The sequence below is a fragment of the Saxophila tyrrhenica genome (assembly GCF_035928015.1).
Source record: "Saxophila tyrrhenica strain CCFEE 5935 chromosome Unknown scaffold_2, whole genome shotgun sequence".
Lineage (NCBI taxonomy): Eukaryota > Fungi > Ascomycota > Dothideomycetes > Mycosphaerellales > Extremaceae > Saxophila > Saxophila tyrrhenica.
This window is the reverse complement of record NW_027041734.1, coordinates 1,956,287-1,972,679: the sequence shown is the minus strand read 5'-3', so window position 1 is coordinate 1,972,679 and position 16,393 is coordinate 1,956,287. Positions and strand designations below refer to the sequence as shown.

The 16,393-nt window shown below is 54.8% G+C and overlaps 4 protein-coding genes across 4 annotated transcripts; all 4 read right to left on the bottom strand.

Moving 5' to 3' along the window:
• Window positions 1-611: 611 nt before the first annotated feature.
• On the bottom strand, window positions 612-7,201 carry LTR77_001894 (uncharacterized protein; the record flags this gene model as incomplete). The annotated part of the gene is made up of 9 exons (XM_064799153.1): window positions 612-1,223; window positions 1,301-1,561; window positions 1,614-1,872; window positions 1,926-2,044; window positions 2,133-5,293; window positions 5,341-5,789; window positions 5,847-6,912; window positions 6,968-7,121; window positions 7,178-7,201. The coding sequence occupies 9 exons, from the start codon at window positions 7,199-7,201 to the stop codon at window positions 612-614; spliced, it is 6,105 nt and encodes a 2,034-aa protein (XP_064663480.1).
• A 55-nt stretch (window positions 7,202-7,256) lies between these two features.
• LTR77_001893 (uncharacterized protein) lies at window positions 7,257-9,021 on the bottom strand (the record flags this gene model as incomplete). Its single annotated transcript, XM_064799152.1, has 7 exons — window positions 7,257-7,318; window positions 7,417-7,743; window positions 7,808-8,009; window positions 8,087-8,292; window positions 8,352-8,520; window positions 8,586-8,742; window positions 8,798-9,021. 7 exons carry the CDS (start codon window positions 9,019-9,021, stop codon window positions 7,257-7,259), a joined length of 1,347 nt encoding a protein of 448 aa, XP_064663479.1.
• A 2,387-nt stretch (window positions 9,022-11,408) lies between these two features.
• Window positions 11,409-13,419, bottom strand: LTR77_001892 (uncharacterized protein; the record flags this gene model as incomplete). The annotated part of the gene is made up of 2 exons (XM_064799151.1): window positions 11,409-12,990; window positions 13,046-13,419. 2 exons carry the CDS (start codon window positions 13,417-13,419, stop codon window positions 11,409-11,411), a joined length of 1,956 nt encoding a protein of 651 aa, XP_064663478.1.
• An 815-nt stretch (window positions 13,420-14,234) lies between these two features.
• Window positions 14,235-15,767, bottom strand: LTR77_001891 (uncharacterized protein; the record flags this gene model as incomplete). Its single annotated transcript, XM_064799150.1, has 3 exons — window positions 14,235-14,675; window positions 14,739-15,099; window positions 15,151-15,767. 3 exons carry the CDS (start codon window positions 15,765-15,767, stop codon window positions 14,235-14,237), a joined length of 1,419 nt encoding a protein of 472 aa, XP_064663477.1.
• Between the last annotated feature and the right edge of the window lie 626 nt (window positions 15,768-16,393).

Here is a 16,393-nt window from a genome sequence, read left to right as displayed (position 1 = left end):
AGCACTTCAGCCCATTGTTCAGATCCCACAATCTACATGTTGCTAAGCATCCACCTAGCCTTTACGCACGATATACTTTACCACCAGACCGTCATGTGGAACATCTATCCGCTCCATTATACTCTACCGGCTCGTGCGCATCTTTTGGTGGTCTCCGCCTTCCACACCGACCGATGTGAAGCTCAAGGTCATCCTGCTTGGGATAACTTGGCCCAGTGATGACCAGAAGTCAAAAGTTAACTTCACCACGATCAGGATCTAAGGATGGCAGCAGCTTCGCTATGCTCAAAGTCCCACCTTGTGGATGGTGGGCGGTTGAGCGCAGATTCCGTAGGCGAGCTCGTCTGTCAAGCCCACCTCCGGGAGGATTTAGTGGACGAGCCTAGGACACAACGCATGTATTTGACCGGCTGCCGGCGAGCGTTTTGCGGCCACCAGCGCCATCTTGCCACCTCAGCTTGAGCTCCGCCCTTTATTGCGAGGACAAAGCGAGCTCTTACACACGTCAAATGGGACTTGCTCCTCCCTAGTGATGGTAGAGTGTTCGCGCTTATTCGTACATGCATCAATCTAAATTACTATACTCAAACATTACTACATACAGACGCAAATTATGGCTTCGACAACTGCTCCTTTCGGAAAAACTTGAAGCCCAAGACATTGACCAACAGTTGGCAAAACAGCGCCACCCAAAACCAGGCGTTCCCCAGGCCATCCAGAATATTGAGCGCGAGGTTAGGGAACACTGGACCCGGACCAAGATTGTCCGGTGCAAACCCTCTCGCGGCCATCGTCACTATTGAGCCCAGGGCCTGTGCTAGAATAAGCACAAAGGAGATGTGGAACCTCGTCAAGGTGTGCAGCATGATCATGCCGAAGCCGACATTCTGCAGCGAATCCATCACCCCGAGCCAGAGCCAGAGCGAGCGACCGGCGATGGCGGATCCGATTGCCCCACCCGCCCAGGGGACGTATAAACCGACGCCCGAGACACCCCAGAGCATCTGGCACCAGCGAGGCGCGCCGAGACCCATTGCGAAGATGGACATGAGCCATGAGTGGCGCTTGCTGAGAACCGCGGCATAGTGGAGCACGCCAGCCCAGACGACCACAAAGAACAGTAGGACGAGAAGAGCCACGCTCCAGATGGGTAGGTGCTGTGAAGACCAAAGGTACAGCCAGTTGCGGCCGTAGGGTGCCGAGAGGAAGAAATTCTGCATGACCTGCGAAGCGAGATATTAGCATCGACCACCTAGCCATTTGCGCATGGCTGCATGTATTGAGGGGTTGCCGGACGTACCACCATGATGAAGAACCACAGCACGATCTTGCGACGGAAGACGCCGGACAGAAACCCTGGTACGTAGCCTGGCTTCTGTCGATAGTACTCTGGCAGTCCAAAGAATAGCGTGAGCCCTATGCTCCACATGAGGACAGCGATAAGGACGCCAAGAGTGGTGGTAAGAGCGGGACTGGAGACCACAAGACTTGTGTTTGCGCCGGCGTCGTTCAACTTGGCTTGCGAGGCGCCCCAGCACCACAGGAAGGATATGTATAATTGCTGCAGATGATGTCAGACACCGCTCCCTGCCGTTGCTGCTAGGAGGACATACCTGAGTGCCTTGTATGATTGAAGCACGGAAGACCCACGATCTCACCGGGGCTCCGCCTTGGTCTCCGAAGTTGAGCGCGAAGAACAACGATCCGCTAGACGACGCCGCGGCATAGAGTCCGGCGGCGACTTGTTGAATCCAGTTCTTGCCTTGGATTCCATTCACAAACGGTGCCATGCCGATCAGGAAGAAGGCGAGCCCAAAAAAGACAAAGGGAAGCGAGAGGACCCAGATCGACTTGAGTGTTCTGTAGACGGCCCTGTAGGTGACGAGTCAGCTTCGAACGTGGCACGCTTGACTTGCATATCTCACCACCATGCCGCCGACGTGACCAGGTAGATGGTTGCTATGATGTAAAGCTTTGTCGCGGTTTCTCCCACCTGGCCCGTCAAGAGTGTAATTTGATATGAGTTGGCGGAAATCACTTGTCCCTAACGTGCTGTCAGCTTGGATTCACCCGCAAAGAGCCCTCATATTCGGCATCGTCTCATGCGACGTCGACGGGGAGGAGCAACTTACCAATGCCAGGAGCAGCGAGTACAGCGGCCAGTCTCCCAACCGACGCAACGCAAGTTTTCTTATCCCAGTCGGCGGCTTGTAGTCGTCTGGGAGCAAAAACTGCTGCCCTGTTTCTTCATCGGAGTCGTCTGCGTCGTCGGTAGGGTCATGCACGAGTGGCGATACCGTCACACCGGGGCCAGTCTTGTCCCTGAAGATGGATCCGACCGGTGTGCTCGTTTTGCCCATTTTGGCACCACGGAGACGGTTGAACCAGTCCTTTTCACTCTTCGTGATGAACTTTTCGATCGTTGTGTCGTACGTGTTTCGCCCATCGAGATCTTGTAGTTGCCGCGCAAAAGCTGTCTCGTAGTCCTGCCTGGGGTCTGTGAAAAACGGGTCAACCTTCTGCAGGCGGAAATCCTTCTTCTCTCCCACCACCAGGTCGTTACTGAGCATGGGAGGGCGGAGCAGGGCTGGACTGTGCGGAGCTGGGTTGTGCATATCTCGGGGTGTTGAATCTCCGCTCGCATGGCCAGACCTGGTGATGGGCTGGTAGCTGGAAGAAGGCCGTGAGGGAGACGCAGTGGTCGGTGCATTGTCTGAAGGCATCAAAGTGCTCCGCACGGACGGAGGCCGAGACGCAAGGATCCCAGGTGTTGATGGGCGACTGAGCTCGATGCCATCGTGGAAGTGATCTCGGAGTTCCATCCCTTCGGGGCTGTCTGATAAGACCGACAGACGACCCTGCCCGTCAATGTAGTCTTCCTCACCTCCGAAAGCTCTGCCAATGAAGTCGTTGCCTGGAAAGTACTGAAGAGCCTCGCCAATGCTATCGGTATCGGTATCTTCATCGGCCACGTCCGGGCCCGTTTGAGCACCAGGGCCGAATCGAGTCCCCGCGCTCAGAGGTAGGAAGGCGCTCCAGTCGGGCAGTGGTGGAGTATTGGGCCTGGTTGAAGCGGGCGACGAGATCGGAGTCGCGTGCCTGGCGGAAACCGTGGGAGTCTCCGCGCCGTTGAACCCGTCCCGAGGTGAAAAACTGCTCCGAACGGTTTGGTGAGCCCCATAGGATGGTGTCGTGGTTCCGGACGGCTGAACTTCGCTGCTGGGGCCATCCTCTATTCCCAGGCCGACCGGTTGTGCTCCTGCAGGAGCAGACACATGCTTGCTCAACCTCTTACGCGTCTGCTTCGGCTTCTTCGCATGCTTCTGATGTCGCTTGATCGCGGTGCTCTGCAACGTTTCCAGGTCTTGGACCCATTGCGCCACCGGGAAGCGCTGACGACTGCTTCTCGCTCGGAGAATCGCGCGTGTTTCAACCTTTGAAGCCAAGGCGTTGTCGATGGCTCCCTTGAACTGCTGGAGAAGATGGGCACTGCTGGTACTCTCAATGGTGTACCACCAGCCAGGCATCTGGCCCAACCCACCTACTCTTGCACCAACCCCAATGGCACCTTTACGCCCGAACTCCACAGCCACCAGTCCAAACGGCTCATCTCGTGAAGGTATCAGGGCGAACTCGGCCCCGGAGAACACACAAGGTGGGAGAGCGGTGAATTTGGGGTTCGAGTACACCCTGCCCGGATACTTTTTCATCATCCTTTCAAGCTTGATGGCGGCAAACTTGCCGTAAAGGTCGATGACTGGTCCGACACATATCAACTGCGTCTTGGGGTGCTTCTCGAGAATGGCCGGAAACACATCGGCGATGAGGTCTACACCCTTTTGCATGGACCAGCGGCCGACAAAAACGAACAGTTCAGCAGAACCGTCCACATCGAGACCGGCCCATCTCTGTGCCTCCTCTCTTGTGGCCGCCCGGCCGGCCTCGTACTCAGGGTCGACAGTAGCTTCCTCGGCCAGGGCTGTAGCGTCACCCTGAGCCCACGCTGCAATGTCGCTCGGATCAGGGTTCGGAAGGGCGCCAATGCGGGACAAACGCCAGAAGATGGGATAGCGTGCGTAGGAACGCTTTCCGTACTTCGTCGACACTCCGACCGCGCCAAAGCCGTTCTGATGCTCACGAAGGTAACTCGCGCCCGCGTGCAAAAGGTTGAAGACTTCGCCGAATTGCACATACTCCCGTACGACTTCGGGACTAAGATTGTACACCTTGCAGACCTCATCTCGTTCTTTCCCGGTTCGCATTGGCCAGAGCCCTTGGAATTCTGCATTGTGCAGCGATAGCGCACAGGGTAAGGTATCTGGGAGAAGATACAACGGAGCGGCGGCGCCATGGTAATCGTTGATATGATAGATGTCCGGTCGATACCTCTTAATGGATTCGGCGATGCATTGGTTCCAGGCTGAGTAGTAGATGGCTGACTCGATGTCGTCCATTCGAGGCGGGTAGGGTTCGGCCTTTGTCTGCTTGCGAAAGACTGGTGCATCCAGTAGGATAAAGGTGATGTTGCGCAATACGTGTGTCTGCACCCGTACATGATAGGAATTCCCCAGAATCGTGATCTGTATTGGTTCCGCGAGCTCGTCTTCTTGGGGTTCAGGGTAGTCGACCTCCCCTACGCACGGCACGACCCACAGGAGGTTGTGGTGGGTCAGATGTTTCCCCATGAGCTGCGCCATGACACCTAGGCCGCCGATCTTGATCTTGATGCCCCAGTCCTCAATGTCGTATTCCATGGTGGCGATGAGCACATTACGCCGAGTTGGTGGTGTCATTTCCACGGTAACCATAGGTCGCCTGACAGTAGCACCAAAAACAGTTGCGGCGTTGCCTTCTGCTGTATCCGATCCACTTGGCTGATGATGCTTGCGTGTTTGGAATAGCTCTGAACCCCGATTCACCCAGCGTTCGGCCTTCTCGACGAGCCCGTCCCCGGAGGTCCCTCCTTCGACAGATTGGAATCGAGTGCGCTTCCTGCTGAAAATGGACGACAGTCTCGCTTTCTTTTCATTCACTCCGAATTCGTTGAACTTGACCGCGTAGAATGAGCCCAGATAAGTCCATGTTGCACCAGCGGCAGTAGCCAGAGGGATCAAGCCAAGGAGGAAATAGAGCACGAGCTGAATCCATCTGGAACCCGTGGGGACTGCGACGTAGCGAAGGTCACTGTCGTTGAGCTCGAACTTGTAAGCAAGGGAGGGCGACGGAGGAGGGTCGGTGAGGTTGACCATGTTCGTCACCAACGACTGAGGCGGCACTCTATCGAGGACGTGATCTAAAGACAGTCAGCTCACTTCTTCACGGCGAGACATACCAACATACCACCGTCCAGATCCCCATACACCCGGGTACGGTCGGGCTGGCCATCCGGATTGATACCCCAGGCATTGACAAGAATCTGAGCGGGCCATTCCAGCAGGACATCTATACTCCAGGTCGAGTTTGCACCAAGCTCCATCTGGTTCTGGAGCCCAGCATCGTATCCAAACTGGTTGAAGGGTCCATCGATCCAAAGATTGGGAAAGGTTCTCGGTCGACTCCAATCGAGATCTCCGTGTTGATAATGGGCACTCGAGCCAGCCTTGCGACTCCAGTACTGAACGATAACATGTTCCCCATCCCATGCCTGGGCCGAGGTGCCAGACCACACTCGAGGGGCCAATTTGCTGTCTCCCTCGGAGTACGTATTCCAGTCGCTGTAAGACGTGCCGAAGTTCAGCGAGTAACGCCAAAGATCTGCTCCTGCAGCGTTGTGCGACACGTAGAGACTCCTAATTAACTACAGTTAGCGATGTAACACGTAGACAGCGACAGAGAAGACAACGTACCCGTCAGATTTTTTGGAGAGCAGAGACCTGCTGTAGTTCGCAGTGTGGGGGAAGATCATCGGATTGTCGAAGTCGCCTACTCGGAACAACACACTGTCCGCCGCGCCAGTGGAATCCCCGTCACTGCTGGAGGCGTTGTTGATGGAGATCTGGTGAATGCCGTGATGCACGTTGTGCAGGTCAACATCGTAGGTGAAGGCAGTAGCGGCTTCTCCAACCCATCGCGTCGTAGTGTTGGTAGTTGAGCAAACGACGCTGTCGAGATCGAGTGCGGCATCACTTGAGTGGGTGGTCGTCGAGGTGATCCGTATACTCTGCGATATGGAATCGCAGTCCATCCCGACAGAGAACCCAAACGACACATGCACTGTGTCTCCATTGTCAACCGCAGACCACAAGCGGTAGTCGTGCCCTGGAAAGAATTCTGTCAAGACCGGCCGAGGTTTGATGAACTTTTTCGTTGGCACCAGAGCCTTGTAGCCCCAAGCGTCCATTGCAATCTTTGTCAAGCATCCATTTGGCTTAGTTGAGCCATCGAATCCCAACGTGAAAGGTCCTGCCTCCAGCGTATATTCTTCGTAGGGTGCAAAGAGGTTTCTCACGGTGGTACCTTTGACAAAGGGTGATACAAGGCTGTCATTTTTGCTGCAATCGAAATGGTGCTCCACTGTACGATTGTCATTCGAGTACAGTAGCCACACGCTTTGGTCGCCTTCGGCAGTTTCGGTCAGATTCTGCACCCCGGACCAGGAAGATCGAAGGACAGACCACATGCCAGTCTCGGTAGGTGTTCCGTTGCTGCCCGGTAGGTAGATGTTGTGGGTATGGTTCGAAAGCTGTTGGAGATAGTACCCGTCGTTCAACACTGGATACGACTCGCGCATCTCAAACATGCGTTTGATGATGTTTCGCATGGGGTGCGAAGGATCACGGTGATCAAGACTGATATTGTCGTCCTCACACCCGTACAATGCAGCATCGACAGGGAAGTTGGCATATTTGACTGACCCAACTTTGTAACATCCGTGCAACTGCCATGCCAGCGAGGACGTTATTGGAGCTCGGCCTGCCACAGCGTCAGCTTTGAATTTCTTCGAGGCGCTTATGGATGGAGTTCTTACCGAACACGTAGTTCGCTGCAGTACTTTCCAGAACATAGTTCGCTTGCTCTTCGCCCCAAGCCAAGCACGGGATCCCCGGTAACATGAGGGTGACGATGAAAAGACCCAGAAGGTTTTTCTCCGTCCCGTTGACGATACCGGGCCAGCGAAAGACCTATAAGAAGATTAGCAGACCGAAGATGAGAGGCATGATCGGGGGTGAGCTCTTACATCATGATTCACAACGCCAAACATACAAGAGGGGGGTCAGCAAATGTGTTTTGGCTTGTCTATCCCAAGGGGATAATACTCACTGGCGTGGATCGAACTCGCCGGTATACGCATTGGTCATATCATTAGTTTGAAGCAGCGCTGAAGCACCAAAGTGTTAGCGCATTGCATGTGAAACCAACCACATTACCTGCAAGACTTGGAATTTGTCCGGGAAGGAGAAGGGAAGGAAGGCATACCATTCCAGGTCTCCACAAAGTTGACCGGCGGATCTCCCTCAGCAGCGAAGGTGCCATCCATGCCAAGAAACCTCGTCAAAGCGCGATAGACAGTATAATGGAACGCGCCACCGTCTAGGGCGCTATTGTCGAGATCGCGGATGTACTCCCTGTTGTGACCGTCGGAACTGACCACTTTCGTGAGATTGTCCTCGGCCATACCGGGCTCCATGCCACGGCCGATGTAGATGGCGCCGAAGCTGTTGCCGGAGACGATCTCGCCGGGGATGTAGAAGTTGTCCTTGTTGTAGCGCTTTGCGCATTGCCGGATGTGATTGCTCCAAGCACCTAGGGGTTTCTGTCAGCTGTATTGGACGGGCGTGGCTGCATGTAAAGCTACTCCGGGTCTGACCTTGTGCATCAATAGTGACCTGTAATGCTTTGTCTATTCGGAACCCGTCGATGTCCAGCATAGCAATTGTCATGCAGCTGAAATGTTTGATCTTCGCGAGTACGCTGGGTCTCCATTCTCGTAGTCGGTCCTGGACGAAGGCGAACTTCGAAAGCTGTCGTTCGTATTCCTGGTAGTTACCGAAAGAAGCAACCTCCCCGTACTATAAGATAGTGTCAGTTCTTCCATCTAGGAGGGCGAGTCGCGGAAGGGAGGATGTTAGTGACAGTAGGGTCGTACCTGATCGAATTCGCTATCGCGACAGCCGACGAAGTAATCGGTGAGGTTGGTCATCCTGTGGCCGCTGTCATCCCAAAATCTAGGATAATCGCAGGAAGCGAGCTCGTCGTCGCTTTGTTGGAAATCGTGGTATCGCATTTCAGACTTCCATACGACGTTGTGCTCTTCTGGGTCGAAGGGGGTTGACTCGTTCAAGTATCCCTCGACTAGTGTTGCCATGCGATCAGCTACACCGGCGACAATGTGGGAGAGCGGCGCGACTTACACCCCATCAAGTCTCCGAGTGTCGCGAAAGTATTGTCCATCACAACATACATCTTGCGTCGGTGCATCTCAGCGATGAGATTCCTCCAAGCAGCGATTGTTCCGAGATGGCGATCCAACAACGTTAGGTCAAGGACGCTGTAGCCGTCCGCGCCCCAAGGCATATTCATCTTGAAAGAGAGGTCAGCGTATTCCTCGGATATCGGAAAGGTTCCTGCCTGTAGGATGAACGCACGAATGGAGAGCCAATGATGTATATAGACCTGATTCCCATGCCTTGCAAGTAGTCAAGCGTATCTTGAAGCCCTTTGACATCGCCGCCATTTCTAAGCGAAGTGGATAGGATGTCGTGTTCGAATTGCGTTCCATTTGCGTTGTCGTTTGAGGGGTCCCTGTGTTGCGTTGGCATTAGATCGTCCAGCATCTTGAAGTGTACGGGGCACCCACCCATTAACGAAGCGATCGATGAAAAGACTGTACATTGGCATGCGCCAGTTGGGCGGAGAGGGGAAGAATTCATGGTCGGCCCACTCGCCCCAGTAGTCAAGGGGATCTGTAGCCGTTTGGTTCTGATTGAGGTTGAAAGCCGCTTGTTCTGCATCGTACTTGAGAGCCTTGGTGATTGCAGCAAGCGCAATGAAGACAAACAACCCAAAGGGTATGGTAACCATGGCCGGCTACACTTAGCCAACAATGCTCGTAAGGCTTTCCAGTGCAGGCGCTCGAAAACAAAGCGCGTAACTCAAGGAAAGATGGAGCCAGAGCTTCCACACGCGAGATGGTGCCCTTGAAAAAGAATGACGAGAGAGCGTACAGGCGACAAAGTCGAGGGTGCGGGTCGTTTCGGTGAAAAGAAAGGAATAAAGTCCCTACCTCCTAAGGGAAAGCATCCCGCAACTCTCACACGGTGAGGTCCATCCAATGCCATGGCGACGTCGTCATGGCATGGCTGCAGGGTAATTCTGGAGCAGATGATACTGACTGCCATTCATAGAAGCGTTGGGAACGGCATGCTTATTGTCGTCCTGCTTTCGAGCCGACAGCCTTGCTCGTTCCGATACATGCGTCGCCATGGCATGTCTGCAGGGTAATTTTGGAGCATATGATGCTGATTGCCGTTCACAGAAGCGTTGGGAGCGACATGCATGTTGCCGTCCTGGTTTCGAGCCGTCAGCCCTACTCATCTCGATACATGCGTCGCCATGGCATGTCTGCAGGATAAATTTGGAAGCAGATGATGCCGATTGCCATCCACAGAAGCGTTGGGAGCGGCATGCACGTCGTCGTCCCTGTTTCGAGGCGCCAGCCTTGCTCGTCGTGATATATGGGGCCAGCCTGGCAGTCTCGACGAATAAGGAAGGGTCAGTCTTATCGGGGCGCGGAGACAGAGGCGAGGAGTCGCGATTGTAAGCCGGACGAGCATGGAATCAGGACCACTGGCCGCAGATGGCAGCCAGCGAGGCGCGAGGCTGACAGGACCCAGGCCCAGGAGCCAGGATCCCGCATCGGCATCGCCACGTGCGGCGGACGACACAGGCCAGCAAAAGCTTTCACAGCAGCTGCCCTGCAGCTAGGGACGCTGGAACGGCAGAGTGTCGTCCAAAAGGAGCGTTTCTGACGTCGAGGTCGATCCTTCAGGCAATCCAGTGGCGCAAGAGGCTGCATGAGATGCCCTGTCCGACAGTGATAGGCGCCTATTCCTTGTCGCCGCTGCAGTGATCTGCGCCTTGGTGTTTCGATAGACAGGGGGGGGAGGTGGGAGGGAAGGGAAGTCAGCAGTGAGGTGAGCTCCAGCTCCGTGTAGTGCGCATTAGCGGTCCAAAAAGAACGCCGAGCATCCGAATTCTGGTCTCAGCGTTACGCAAGACGCTGCGCACAACACTGGAAAGGTGGATGTTGTTCGTCGCCGCACATTCGTTGAAGTGGTCGCCTCCGCGGACTGGAGATGTCTTGGGCGAACGAACCTGATTCCCTGCTGCCACTATCGCGTAGACGCGTTCTTATTATATTACATTGAAATCCGCTGTGGACACTCTTGCCAACATGGCACCAGTCCGAGGGTTTTGGCCCAGCAGAGAGCAGCCCACTGTTGAGCAGCAGGTCAGCTCTGGCTGTCCCAACACTCAGTACATCGCGGCATCCCGCTACTTACATCGACCAAGAGAATGGGTCATGGTCGGAGGAAGCAGCTCCGCCATCGGCTTCTTCCATTTGGCTTTTCGGCGGACATGATGGAATCCTTGTCGTCGCGGAATTTTTCATTGCGGGGACGTTTCACTTCAAGTGCAGTAGCACAAACTTACTCCCTAACCGTTTCCCATCACAAAGTTGATCTCCTCCCATGACATCGTCGGTTCCTGGGACGTCACGAAGCCTGCAGTGCAAGCGTCGAAATTTCTTTCTGCCAACAAAAGCGGCACACAATCAGGCTAGAGCACCAGTATGATTGCTGAAGAGACGTCGCGGACATGCGTCCAGCGACTTCATGAAAGAGATCTCGTTGGTGGTGCCATCGCGGAGAAGGCATAGAAGTTGAAAGTCGGATCGTTTCTGACCAAGGAGTTCGAGGAGATGAAGACCGACGAAGCCCGATACTCCGAGGATGAAAGTGGTCTTGGGTGGCATAGTTGAATGCATTTGAACAGGAATTGCAATGTTGACATTCATCTGTAGTCAATCGCGGAGTGTTCGTTATTTATGTGATTCGCGCCTACCTTGCTGCTCGATATCCCAGCCCTGCCGGCAATAGAAGCAGTGCGCGAGGTGCGTCGTTGTGTAAGCGTTCATAGATGGCGTGACTGAACCGACTGACAAGCCAGCTGGTGCACCTCGCGTGCTGCGCAGAATCCACTGAAGCCCGTGAGGCTCTTTCGGGCGTAAGCAACAGGCTAAAGCACCATCTCGAGCTGGCCGATCACACACGATCAAGCAATGGCTAGCTTGAACAATGGTTGACAGCAGCACAATCAGCCCTATCCTCCGCGCGTGACGACAAGTAGAGGCCCACGAAGACGCTGAGACGCTCGCTGAGTGCAAGCAACATGCCGACGCCCTCCCTCTACCAGCTATAGGACTCCTCAACAAAGGTCACAATAGCGGCCTTCTCGGACCCAGCAAGCTTCGACACCCTGAATCGGACCTCATCCGCCATCGCCGCAGGCCCGCTGACCACGATCATTGTTCCTTCACCGCCGACAGCTTCCCGTGCAATCTCGGATCCGAGGATGGCCCGTAAATCCAGTCTGTCGCCAACCACGATATGCTTCTCCAGGCCAGCAAACGCAGCAGTCTCCCACGTATCACGGAGAGCATCGGCCAATGGGGCCGTACGCACACCCCAGTAGAGCTTCTTTCGGCCGGCATGCCTCGCCAGGAGAGGAGCCACAGCAGTGATGCCGACGCCGCCGGCGATGCAGATGAGGTTGGGGTGCGTGTGGAGGTCATGCTCGGGATCGAACAAGAGGCTTTTGCCGTACGATGACTCCACCAGGAGAGGTACCGTCTTTCGCGATCGCAATTCATGTGTGAGGCCGGTATGGGTCCGGATGAAGAACGTTGCGCCTACCTTGTGCTGGCCGGTGGTCGCAGAGATACGGTCGGACGACTGGGTCGATGAAGTGTCGTCGGATAACGGGTCTTGAACTGCCGCAGACGGTGACTTCTCATCGATGTTGCCGCGTTTGTTGTTCGACCCCTCGTTGAGAGTCATCATTCCGCTGGCAACGGAGAATGGGTGGTTCTCCCATACACGCCAGGTAAGCGTAGGGAAGTAAAGGTAGGCTTGTCCGTTGCAAGAGACTCCCGGGACATCGAGCCGAACGTAGTCATCGTCGATGATGGTGACACGCCCGTTCACAATACCGTTTCGTGCCAATCGAAGTATCCGGAGAAGGCGGTCGAATGCCCAGAAGGCGAACGCAATGTACACCCAAGTCTCGTAGCCCCATTGATGCCCGAAACGATAGGCGATGTGCAGGTAGTATCCAAGGAGAGCGAAACAGGCGAAAAACACGTGAACGGCAAGGAATAGCTCGTAGATCTTCGTGCGGAACGGGAGAACGGAGGCCGGGAGGAGGAGAGTAAGTGCCAACGTCGATATAATGCCCCAGATCCAGTACACGCGAGACGACTCGCTCGTGTATTCCTTGTAGGCGACCACGTACGACTGCACGTACATTGCGCTGTGCAAACAGGCTTGGACGACGGAGATGATCGCCACCCATCGATGGAGGAGGAGGAACGTGGAGTGCGACCAGTCGGTGATCCAGAGCAAGATGTTGTTCCGGCCACTGTATAGTACCAGCAGAGCCATGTTCACCGCACTCAGCACGCCCGTGCGATTGGCAATGTAGTTTGCGAGCTGCGATTTGCTGTCCACATACCAGCTATTGGGACTCGAGATAGTATATCCCACTGAGGAGAGAACAATATTGGCGACCACCAGGTATGCAATGAAGATGGCTTGACCTCGAGTGGGAACCTCGAATGAGTTGAACCATGGTACACGATGGCGGCCACTGAACAGTGGAGGGTCGATAAGTATGGCCTTGAAGCGGCTGACGAAGGCTCGTGGTAGCGGCAGCCCTCGCAAGCACGACAGTGCTATTGGGATGATGGCGCCGCTTGTTATTAATATCAATCTACGATGCGTTAGTGGGAAGGCGAACAAGATGCCAGGAAACAGAGTTCACGTACCCGTACGTTTCGTGACGAGCGTCGTTGATCTCGAAGGTATGATCCCCATTGAAGTTCGCCGCATAATCCTCTTCGGAGACCAGACTGACGGAAGACAGCATCTCATCCGCGGGCGTGGTAGAGTTTGGCGGGTTTGGAATAGTAGCAAGGCTTTGCTGGTACGTGAGCCGTGGCTTGGGTTGCGAGGGCATCCGTCCGGGCACGAAGGTCTCCCACCACTTCTCCACCTCCCATGTCTCAACGGACTCGCAGTGCGTGGAGATACAGAATGCCAGCGTCTGAAGGAAGGGGAGGTTTGTTGCGTAGCACTCTGGGCTGGGACTCTCTCCACCCATGCTCATTCGCTTTACCATGTCGTGATCCATTGGTGGCATGTTCCGGCAGTCGAGTGGATTCGATATAGAGCCCCGGCAGGCAAACGCACATGGCGGGTCGTACATCTTGATACCATACCCGATGAGCCCATGGCCTGGTATTCCTCTAGAGGCAGAAGTTACTCTGCAAAGACATAGCAGGTACGTCAGGGTGCTGGTACTCAAATCAGCAAGTTGGACCATGGTCGAAGTTGGTCGCTTTGGCCGCGGTTGAAACTGAAGGAAGAAGTTGAGTAGGCCAACGGGGAAGGCCAGTGTGGAATGCTGGCATCTTATGTATAGCTGCCAAGGTGGCGTGTCTGGCAGAGCTCACTTGTTGTTCCTGTGAAGATCAGTCCCTAGTCTCGACCCTGCGAAGCGGATGGTGATCAGTCGCCATGGCATGCACCAAGAACACTTACTTGCTCAAATCCTCTCACGGCCGCATCGTGGGGTGAATGGCTCGTCTCGAGACATTGGCGAGTGGAAACTATACTTATGTATGGTGGAAGCGTCGTCGTGATTCTTGTGGGAGTGGAGACGGCCTTCACATTGGCTCAGTTGCATGTTCCGACGCACGTGTAGGCAAGGTACCTTAGACTGCGTTGGGCAGGTCATATTCCATTCAAGCTTTCCAAGTGTGCGAGGTGCGCTATATCAGCTCATTCGTGCTCAGCGCCCAGTCCATTTCGAGAATGAGAAGCTGGTTGTGGACCAATGGGTCTGTCTCCATTGCTGCTTACAATTTCCCATGAGATAGATGTCGCAGCCAGATGTCTCCTGTGTATGGCGGTTGAATGACACACCGCATTGCGATATGCTGTTCTTCCATTGCCTCACTGACTATCAAGGAAGTACGTCTTCATCGCCCTCGGCTCAATCACCGCCTGGAACCTGCCTCCGCTGACTGCGAAGCCCTCGCTCATAGTAACGTTGTGATCATTGTCCGTCAAATACGCAACTCCATGCGAAACGTTCGTCCCAGCTAAGCTGATGTCCAGCGTGTATGCGTAGTGTGCAGCGTTAACTACCGGGATGGCGACACTGCCATTGGTGTTCTGCCACGCAGTCACATAGACTTCTTCGACACCTGATTCGGCATCGAGACGTACAGCGCCGGGACGCGCGAAGCGGAAGTAGCCAGAGAACGCCCACAGGCGGGCAGCAACCTGGTAAGATGTGCCATTGACATTGATGAGAGCGGCGTCGCCGCCAGTCCAGGTGCACCACCAGTGGGACCAGCCGGCGACGTTGTTGCGGAAGGCGTTGTGCATGTACTATGAGATAGATCAGCAAACAGGATGGAAGGGCACATAAATGTGTAGCTTCTCGAGACTTACGATAGCCCACTGGAACCCCTCAAAATTGTTTCCAGACTTGTCCCAAGTCGGAGTCCAGTTCGTACCACCGTCAGACCACTCCGTCTCAATCGTTGGCTGGCCCTTGAGAAGATCATCAAAAGGCTCCTTGATATCTGACTGGTAGTTGTGGTAGGTATTGACGTCAAAGAGATTGGTACCCCCCAAGCGGCCAAGCTCGTAAAGTAGATCTCTCTGCTGCCGAGCGCCGGTGCTGTCACAGCAGGACACAGCAAGGCTTGGGAAGGCTTTCTTGACCATCGGGTAGAAAATGGAGAGGAAGTCGTAGGCTTGGTAGCCATCGGACAGCATTGCCGAGTAAGTGAAGGGGTTGAAGTCGGGCCTGCAACCTTGTGAGCATTTCTCCTGCGTGTGCGAGGTCGAAAAGGCCTACTCATTGTACGCCCCGAGCAAGGACACATTGATGCCGCGCTGTTGGTAAAGCTTGACATATTCGATCAAGTAGTTCGCATACGCCTCTCGCCAGTCTTGTGTGCAGTTCGAGCGGCGGACTCCGCAGATCACACCACCGCCAGCTTCCATACCAGTAGTCTTGAAGCAGCCTGGAGCAGACCAAGCATCCGCATACAAGAAGAGATCCGGGTTGTACTTCAAAGCCGTCCGGGCTAGAGGCAGCTGGCAAGTATCGTTCCCAGGCAGGCTGTAATTGAAGGGTCCGGCTGGTGTGTCGGGGCAAGATGGGAGGATAGTTGCTCCCTTCGAGGACCCGATCAAGTTGCGGAGGATGGAGAGACCGCCGTAGTTCTCACCGAATAGCGTTTGGACGACCGCCTCTTGGTCGGCCGCAGAGAGTGTGTTGGTGGTGCAGGCAGCTCCAAAGGCACCTGAGCATCCTCCTCCGATCATCTTCTGATATTGCTGGGCGGCATTGACTTTGATACTCGTCTCAAAGGTGAGATTGTTCGGTCCTGCGCCGCCATAGCCATTTCCATAACTGGCTTGTGCAGACACGGCGGTAACGGCGCCGGCGAGTAGCCCGGTGTGTCTCATCTTGACCTTGGTTGAGCAATGCGACCAGGGAGTTGGAGATTGAGGCGGACAAGACTGAACTGAATGGACACTTACATGGGAATATTTATTATTTCGTGCACCGAGTATGACGATGACCTCTGCAGATGAATGGATGGAGATCTGTTGTCTTTAGCCGGCACCTCCGGTCCACCTTGTAAACAGGCAGTCGGCATTGAAGGAGTCTCGGAGGCTTTGTGGCGGCATTGATCGTCTCTCAAGCTTTTGCATCAAGCCTTTGCCAGAGAAGCCACGTTCTTGTCGATGAAATAGCCGCAGTGTCGCAGCTGTTGCAGGACTTACAGTATCAGGTGTCGTCGCCTGGAGGTCGTAGGGAGCAGCCTTCGAACAACTGCGCCGGGGTGCCATTACTGTTGTTCCCTTCCATACTCTCCGCACACGGTAGGCCCGCGGGGTGAGCGGGACTGTGTCGTGCGGTCAGTGGTGTCCCTTCATGCAGGTACCGGAGCGCGAGGGGGATGGTGGATGAAGGAAGTGATGCGGCTAAAAGGGAGAGGCCGAAGGCACAAAAGGGCCTGCCTCTTTCGGAAAAGCGTCAAGAAACGAATCCGGCTGGTCGAAGCTTGGGAACATACGAAGACCTCTTC